Here is an 8,722-nt window from a genome sequence, read left to right on the forward strand (position 1 = left end):
TATGAAGTCTTTGATAATTCATTGGTCTTCCAGTAATGTTAATGTTTGAATATTCATTGACAACATTGGCTATCCACCTATTTTTTATTATATGTTTCTAGCAAGTACAAGTTTCACTACTTGTTTGACTGTTTTGTTCTATAAGTATTGTGTGAATGCATAATGAATGCCCATCCTGTTCTGCAGTTATTTGAGGTAATTATTGTATGCATGTCTGTCTGTAAGTATTAGTTTTAGTTATGCTAATTGCATGCATAATATTTTTTTGTTGTTGCTCCGGAATATCAAAGGTTCAAACAGCAGCAAAACGAAACACAAAAGCTAGAGTTGAAGCACCAACAAACACACAAATTTAAACCCTAAGGTGACCAACCCCAAGCACGTCTCTTTGCACAAAGTGCTGCACAGACAGTAGGGTATCTTCTGTTGTTACTACTAGAGCTTCCGACTGTTTGCTCTAAGTCTCGGCAGATGTTCTGCACTTTGGTAAGCTTGGTGATAGATGTGGTGAATTGTGGCTCTGGTTCTCTACAAGAGGAATTTAGAGTCCACCAAGGGTTTATGCGGATGTCGATCCGGGGCTCCTTCTGTGATGAGTTGAACGGCCATTTGGGAGTCTGATTCTCTGTTGACATTGCTTAATCCTTTCTCAACCATGATATTCAGTCCTCCGTAAATTCCCCAAAGCTCCGTTTCCAAGCTTAACTCTCACTCCAGCTTCCCATAGTATCCCAGCAACCAAACTCTTTCATTGTTCCGAAATAAACCTCTGAATCCGGCTTTGTCATTGCTCTTTATAACGACATCCATCAGTGTTTAACTTTAAGTTCCCAGCTCTCGGTAGAGACCAGGTAATTAGAGTGGGAGCTTTATAACCACTTTGAAGGGGAGACTTGAATGCATCTTGGCTAGAGTTATTTCCTGTTTCATGTCTAACGTAGGAATCTCTAGATCTGATCATGCTCCTAGCCTCCTATCAATTATCATTGATTCATTACCACTTCCTCTAACTCACCTTATTTTCCTTTTCCTACCAAATTTGAAGCTTGGTGGCTTCAAATTCCTGCAGCAATGGAATTATCGTGTTCACATGTAAGCTATCAATTATACTCTTCTTTGTTTAGAGCTGTTAACATAACAAGATCACGATCCAAGTCTTGTCTCTTTGGGCCAGCAAAAGGGAAACTTCTATTCCAGTCGAGGTCAAAGTCATTCAAGCTCAGCTGCAAAGTGTTTGAGGGAACATTGCTTCAAACAACATTCATCTTGAAAATTGCGAAGAGTTAGATCTCTGTTGGACCAGGAAGAATTTTTGTGGGCTCGAAGAGCCAAGCAACATCGGTAAGCTTCGTGGGTTTTCATCGCAAAGTTTTTTCATTCAATGACCAAAGCAAGAAGAGCTAAGAATCACTTTTGGCAGTTGAAATCTCCTGCTCTCATCTTAAGTGAGGAGTCTGACATCAGAGATACTTTCCTTCCACCACTTCAAAGTCTCTTATTCATCATTATGGATTCCCGAGAAGAGTGGAGCCGCAATGGTCACCTAATCCCTTCTAGATGGTATTCATCAATGCCAAATTTTGAGACGACTATCAAAATTTTCTAAAACTGCATTCTAATATTTTCAAAAGTATTCCTAGCATATTTGGTAGACGTGTTCATGCTTCTTTTAATTATTATTTGAAAAAAGAAGAAGAAGATATTTATAAAATAATGAGTATTTGTGGTTGTGGCATACCAGAGCTTCCCACAATTCTTCTCGTGAGTCCTCCAATCGCCTCTCACTGCAAAGGCTTTACCGCATTTCCTACACATGAAAGGCTTGATCCCATGCTTCCTCTTGTAATGCGTCTGAAGCGTTCTGAAATCCTTCAACGGCTTAGATCGAGGGTGATCAATGTTGTTCCGGCACCCTGCCGCACAGCAGTAACACGGCAGCCTAAGCATCGCTGTTGGCTGTGTTCCCCTCAGAGACTCTGGTTTTATGTTTTGTAACCTTTGGTTTGGTCATGTGGTGCAGTGCAATTCCTGTCAAGCAACTGTTGGAAGAAAGGCGTGGTTTCTGCCTTTTGGCTGAGTTCCCTCCTGAAGTAAGGTTGGTGTGATCATTTACCTTTGTGAAATTATTATGTCAAAGGAACCTGGAAATATGACTCTAGCTTTTTGTCGGAATTTGTTGGCTTGTTTTGCAGTTTCATCGATACCAAACAAATGGTTGGCAGTGAAGCATACAGTTATTTTGAGCTCACACATCAGCCAGGCAGTGACACATCAGATGGAAGTGGGACACTGCTCTCAAGTTCAACAGAAAGTAGCTATAATAGCGATCAGGGTAGTGGCAATAAGGATGGCCGAGAAGCCAGCTACATAATTATGAGGAGAGTACAGATGAAGTGGACTTTCTGGTTGGCTGAAACAAGCGCCTAGTAAGCAAGAACTGTATGTGTGTGTAGGTGTAATATATCGGGTGATTACAAGAAATCTAGGTTCTGGTTGGTTTCCCCAAATCTTTCATTCGTTGGTTTGTTATTGCATGGCTTCACTTATTATGGGTTGCATGATTGGTTTTTCCTCATGTGACTTTTTCATATGAACTATGAAGCCATAGCAATGTTCTCCTCAATACCAATGTAGCGATGGCTGCATTTGGACGTTAAGGGAACAACATGGTGCCTGAGGCTGAGGCAATTGTAAATTCTTGTAAAACATTGAAAAATTCGTCTGTTCCCCTCATAAGAGAGAATAAACTATGAAATAGAGCATAGCTTGACCTTTTTATGATATCTTCCTTGTTCTCGGCCCTTTTAGTATTTCGAACGTAGTACCTGCAGCATATGAGGAGAGTGGTTTTGCAGGTTTGTGCTCTTCTTAGTGGAGGAGGGAATGCTGAGAAGGTGGCTGTACCGGCAAGACAGGTTCTTCCTGTTCCACCTGGTGTTTCTCTTAAAGATGCTGCCAGTTTCCCTGAAGTGGTATGCACTCTGTGGTCGACCGTTTTCATGAGGAGCAGGCTAAGTGCAGGAGAAACATTCCTGGTAATTTACAAGCCCATCTACGCACAAAAGCATTGTTCTTTCCCGCTTTGTTTCTTTCATTAATAAAAAGCCGTTTGAACTTTTTCAGACTCAGTGTTTTGTAATGATCTTGAGGAAATGGTTTTTTTAAGCACAATCAATCATCATTTTCCGTTTTGTTTTTTTATTGTATTGATCTTAATCAGTGTGCATTTGTGTGTGTGATTTTTTCAATTTTTATTTATTTTACCTCCGCATGAGTGATCCAGTGCCGACAATATTAGAAAAAAGTGAATTTGCATGTAAAAAATAAACTTTTTTTAATGCATTTTTTGGATCCAGGGGGTTCCCCTGATATAATGGTGGAGCCGCGCCTGGGTATCATCAATCATTGGTCGATCTTCTCTCTCCTCTCCTCTCTCCTCTCTCAATCATCAATCGATTTTCTCTCTTCGCGTATATAGTTGACATATATTATACTGTATATGGAAATGGAAAAGCTTTTTTTGTTTTAACGTTTTCAGAAATATATATGTGTGTACATATAATTATGTTGCATATGAAAACGAAAAAGCTTTGTTTTAATGATTTCAGATACAGTACACTTTTTATGCTTTTAATCTGTATTAGGCTATAGAGTATTTTGTTGTATGCTATATTCCCTATTTTTTTCGCCTAGGTGCGCCTTGCTTCAAAAAGGCGCGCGCCTCGCCCTGCGCCTCTCACCTAGGCCCCAGAGATCTCTGCACCTCTCGCCCTTAACAACTATGGTTACTGTATAAATTGCTTTCTTGGAGTTGCCAAAAAATTTAACTAACTCATGGAGTTGTTTGTTTTACCCAATTTGAGCTTTCACATTTGGAGTTACATGCCTCTTTTTGATAAATTAGATGGACCAGTAAACTAAAAGGAACAGTAATATGATTATCTAAATTGTGGAAATGAAAAGTGCTGCGGCCTCATGGTTAGTGTGGCATAATACTTGTTTCCGTTTGGCGAAACGTTCTTATGTAAGCTTTCTCCACTTTATCACCATTGATAGCCAATCTTAAAATTATGACACTTTAGTTATTGACTGCGAGGACTTACATTTCAGATACGTTTTTTTTTTTGGTCGGCCACATTTCAGATACATGGGGGCTCTAGTGGGATTGGTACATGTCCAAGGGAGCCAAAGTCAGCGGGTTTAGTAGCATTTTTTTTTCATCTCATGGCAGTGCGTGTAGCGATAGTTGAGCTTACATAAATCTATTAGCAATTTCATTTCACCAGGAAGTGCAGAAAAATTAGCTGCTTGCAAGGATCTTGGAGCTGATGTGTGCATCAACCACAAGACTGAAGATTTTGTTGCTCGTGTAAAGGAAGAAACACAAGGGAAAGGTATATTCTCTCTACCGTGGTGATCTCAACCTGTTCTTAGTTCAAGAAAATGTAGAAGCTTGACAGCTAAAGAGACATTTGGAGTTTGGACGTGTCCTCTTTTTTTTTTTCATCTCATATCTAGAATTCCTATCTTTTTTTAGTTTTGGTATGTATCAGAAAATTACCTCAAAAGGTTTGATAACAGGAGTTGATGTTGTACTGGATAACATGGGAGGGCCCTACTTTCAGCGAAACCTTGACAGCCTAAAAGTTGATGGGAGACTTTTTATCATTGGTTTTATGGGTGGAACAGTATCAGAAGTGAATCTCGCGGGTTTGCTTGCAAGGCGCCTCACAGTGCAAGGTATGTTCTCAAGTCCTTACCTATATGTTTCTGGACTTTGGACTTACCTATATAGTTACACTTGCAAGTTGGAACTCATTTTGCTAGACAATGTTATCAGGGACTCAGTCCAAAATATATAGGTCGATCAATTTTCTACAACGGACGATCGAGATGCGGTAGTTTTCTAAACGATTAAAAAATGTTCATGCAGCTTCCAAGGGGTGAGTGTATGTACCTTTACAAGCGTTCAAGCAGCTTTCAGCGCAACTCCTCATGCTTTTTAAAGGGAAATAATAAAACTTGCTGATGGGTGATGATAGTTTTTGGCGTACTTGGGAGAAAAGAGTAATCCAGAGGAAAGCCATGGTGGTAGAAACTTCATGCCAGAAGAAACAATCTGCTTCATCATGGGAATCTGATTCTAATACTGCTAGACAAAGTTTGTTGACCTCTGAGGCCATTGTTTCAAAAGAATTTCCTGATTCTCGATAGCTATATGGACTATTTGCATCCTTATGGGGAACCTTTTTTAAAATTTCCGAGAAAAAGAGGGACATACCTATATTTTACATAATTACATCATCTAGGCGAAAGCTACCTCTTGTATCTTCTTTATAATACAGCTTAATTATTCAAGGAAACTCCTTTGTCACGATGGTTGGGCATGAAATGCCTACAAAAGTGGACTCTTTCTTGAAGTACTTCTGTGATGCTCTACTAATGTTCCGATTTTGTGGATTATTGCCTCAACTGAATGTTGTTTAGTTGGTATTCTGCGCTAGTTTTTCAAAAATTACCATTCTATACGTACAGCGGCTGGGTTGCACAGCAGAAGTACAGAAAACAAAGCTCTGATTGTAAATGAAGTGGAGAAGAATGTTTGGCCAGCGATCATGGCAGGGAAGGTGAAACCAGTTGTGTACAAGTATCTTCCAATATCTGAAGCAGCAGAGGATCACCGGCCCGCTTATGGAAAGTAGCAACCATATTGGGAAAATTCTCCTTGTCCCATGATACCTCGGACGATATTGTGTATCCACAGATTCTACATCATATTATGTAAGTTATTTTTTCTTTTTGTTTCGAACACCTTTAGAGGGTGCTCTCTGTATGGACTGAATGTCTGTTTTATGGCTTATCTTCGTACGCACCATTGTACATGAGAATAAATGGCACTCTGGTATTCTCCCTTGCTTGCTAAATTAGAATCTTGTACATGGTTTTTGACCGGAAAATATGCATTGGAATATGTTTTAATCTTGGTTTTTGATCAGGTAAATTTTTTGAAACTTGTAATACAAGTGTGGACTTCAACAAGTTGTGTCAAACTTGAAGAGCAGTTACAGTGGTAATTAATTGTTGGAAACTTCTAGAGTTTTTTTTTTTTTTTTTTTTTTTTTTTTTTTTTTTTTTTTTTAATCAGGAAACTTCTAGAGTTAGGTCACTAAGGCTTTCACACTTTCAAACAAAATTTTTCTCAAGGAAAGTATTTGGATTTCCAGACCCTCCAAGTTTCACCTCTTTGCCAAATCAAATGACTTGATGCTATTACAGTCTCAGACGATTTTTTGAATCGGGCATAATTACACCCTAAAATACCCCAACGAATTGTCAATGTCATTCATTTACTTTACCCAATTATTTTGAGAAATAACCACTTTATAGTGCAAAAATGACAAAAATGCGCTAAAAAGTGGTTATTTTCCAAAATACTTGAGTAAAAGTGCCAAAATTTTACTTTTCTGATTTCTCTTGTCGAGACAAATCAATAATCTACAAAAGTTTGGCGCAAAATTAACAAATGTGAAAAAAATTCAAATAAAAACAAATTTCAGATTTAAGTTAAGTCCAAGATAATGCAGCGTATTAACTTGAAAACATTTGAGCTTATGGCTAGTTAACTTGATTTCAGATGTACCACATTCAATAGATGACATAAGAGCTGGCATTTACAGAAGCATACAATTAAATGGATCAAGTCCACGAATCTCCATTTTCAAACATCCGAGCATTGAACCCTCAAGAGGAAATTTATTTGCCACGGCAAAGGGCTTGAATTGCTAAGCTTTTCAACTCTCCAGGACATGGGTCCCCTAGCTGAGATGTCGAGACAGGAACTGAACATCCTTGTTTCCCAATGCACGCCTGCAGTTTGAACCTTGTTAGCATGGATACTTTGCTAAGGGAAATGTTGATGGAAAAGAATTGAGGAAGCCAGCACAAAAGAACATTGATCTTACACTCAGCTTAGCCCCAAAACCATTTTCCAAAGAAAGAAATAAGTGTAGCATGTACAAGGCTACAAGTTTTTGTGTCCCGAGGGAGTTGAGTTTTGTTCACCCTCCACTTAGGAGGGTGAACATTACCCTCCTTCCTATTAGTTGAAATGGTATGGATCCCACCACAAAGTGATGCCATGCTTACCAAAAAGTGTATTGCACGGGTGAGACCAACACCATTTCAACCAATAAGATGGAGAGTAATGTTTACCCTCTTTTAAGGAAGGTGAACAAAATTGCACTCGTCCCGAGGGGGCAGCGGACACGTGATTGGATATAATCAAAATGAAAAAATAACTCGTGTATTCTCGAAAGTCGTTCCATACGAATCCAAGGATCACATGTAATGCTGCAAAGGAAATGAAGATCAACCTATGGGGTTCTGTTTTCACTTTCAGTATCTACTTTCTGTTTTGGTTTTCCGATAGAGCAAAAAGACTCTGTCTGGGCGTAGGCCAAAAATCACAAGGCTCTCATCATTGACCACTAAAGCATGCGCAACCATGTAGGTTGATTTATGCAAAGAAAACAATATGCAACTTAGACTCTTCAGTCAATACTCTAAGATACCCTAAGATATACAGTACAACTAAGCAGAGTATATACATGTAAACCCCAAGTACTTTTACATAAAGAAAATTAAATCACTCTCATAGGGGCTCCTAATCTTAGGCTCTTCTCTATGCCCTCGAACCCACGCACCCTCTTCTACCTCCGCCCCCCTCCTCCAGTTCATGCAATATGATGGTTTAACCAATGCCCTTTACGGCACTCATTTATAGGACCCTTGAAGATTACCCTCTTCATATCTCCTTGACAAGTTTAGGCTGAGCCTAGGCTCCAACTGACATATCTCCCAGGACCCAGGTTAAGAGAAAGTGCCGCGGATTGAGCGGGTTGGTTTTATACTAGATAGAGTAAAGAAAGATCTTTTTACCTTCTGAACAATCAACAAAACATTGGCATGACAACTTCCTGGACAGAATGCACCACAATGTCCCGTAGGAGTTCCAAAGCTAGCAAAACTGATTGAAGTAATTTGCCATCTTCTTTCACATGCCAGTCGAACTTCAGGAGTTTGAGAAATATATTCTGACATCAGTTTCCATGAATCTTCTGGCGGAGGATCAAACTCTGAAACATGTGCACAAATCTCTTGTCCAGCTCGTGTGGAGAAAGAAATTCTTGAAGGGTCACCTCCAAGTTCTTCATGGAGAACCAGTAAGTTCTCACCTGGATGTACCCAAGGGCGTGGGATGTGATACCTGGACATGATATACATCCTCATACATTAAAAGTTGTACTAGTAATGCTCCAAAGGTACGTGCAATGATAAGATGGTTTTTATCTACTTCACATACTAGAGGTGGCAGATGATATTGGGTATCTTTTTTCCATTTTATGTACGCTATCGAGAAACGTCGTGCCGTAAGATATACATTACGAAGAGTAAATATAGTCGGAAAAAAGTTTTACCTTTCCTAGAATACAAAATCTAATGCCTACATAAAAATGGAATTTTGAAGATGCATATTTCAGGTCTTCAACCATATTACATGGTTGAGTAAGAAAAAGTATTTAGCACTTACAACCCAAATTTCCAGCAAACATCCCTTCCTTGCATGCTTTATAAAAAGGGTTTACAAATATTCATTTTCCCTTCCAAATTTTCAATCAAAATAAAACAGAAAACAAAATGATACAGACAGGATCCAAATTCT

At 39.0% G+C, this 8,722-nt stretch overlaps 2 protein-coding genes and 1 pseudogene across 2 annotated transcripts; 1 reads left to right on the forward strand and 2 right to left on the reverse strand.

The window, feature by feature from the left end:
- Positions 1 to 1,100: 1,100 nt before the first annotated feature.
- On the reverse strand, positions 1,101 to 1,947 carry LOC131327825 (zinc finger protein WIP2-like). The gene is made up of 2 exons (XM_058360956.1): positions 1,739 to 1,947; positions 1,101 to 1,248 (listed from the first exon to the last, which is right to left on the reverse strand). The coding sequence occupies exons 1-2, from the start codon at positions 1,945 to 1,947 to the stop codon at positions 1,101 to 1,103; spliced, it is 357 nt and encodes a 118-aa protein (XP_058216939.1).
- A 719-nt stretch (positions 1,948 to 2,666) lies between these two features.
- LOC131327826 (uncharacterized) lies at positions 2,667 to 5,924 on the forward strand (annotated as a pseudogene).
- Positions 5,925 to 6,564: 640 nt separating this feature from the next.
- Positions 6,565 to 8,343, reverse strand: LOC131326632 (beta-galactosidase 6). Its single transcript, XM_058359482.1, has 2 exons — positions 7,939 to 8,343; positions 6,565 to 6,867 (listed from the first exon to the last, which is right to left on the reverse strand). Exons 1-2 carry the CDS (start codon positions 8,287 to 8,289, stop codon positions 6,754 to 6,756), a joined length of 465 nt encoding a protein of 154 aa, XP_058215465.1. The 5' UTR covers positions 8,290 to 8,343; the 3' UTR covers positions 6,565 to 6,753.
- Positions 8,344 to 8,722: the final 379 nt, after the last annotated feature.

This window comes from Rhododendron vialii, chromosome 5a, assembly GCF_030253575.1.
Source record: "Rhododendron vialii isolate Sample 1 chromosome 5a, ASM3025357v1".
Lineage (NCBI taxonomy): Eukaryota > Viridiplantae > Streptophyta > Magnoliopsida > Ericales > Ericaceae > Rhododendron > Rhododendron vialii.

What these genes read in the sequence shown, in the direction of transcription:
- LOC131326632 (XM_058359482.1), bottom strand. Translation starts at nt 8,289, where the DNA reads ATGAGGATGTATATCATGTCCAGGTATCACATCCCACGCCCTTGGGTA. An exon ending in TTTTGTTGATTGTTCAGAAG is followed by an intron (nt 6,868 to 7,938) that starts GTAAAAAGATCT and finishes TTCAAACTGCAG; the next exon opens with GCGTGCATTGGGAAACAAGG.
- LOC131327825 (XM_058360956.1), bottom strand. Translation starts at nt 1,947, where the DNA reads ATGCTTAGGCTGCCGTGTTACTGCTGTGCGGCAGGGTGCCGGAACAAC. An exon ending in AAGAATTGTGGGAAGCTCTG is followed by an intron (nt 1,249 to 1,738) that starts GTATGCCACAAC and finishes TGTTGTTTGAAG; the next exon opens with CAATGTTCCCTCAAACACTT.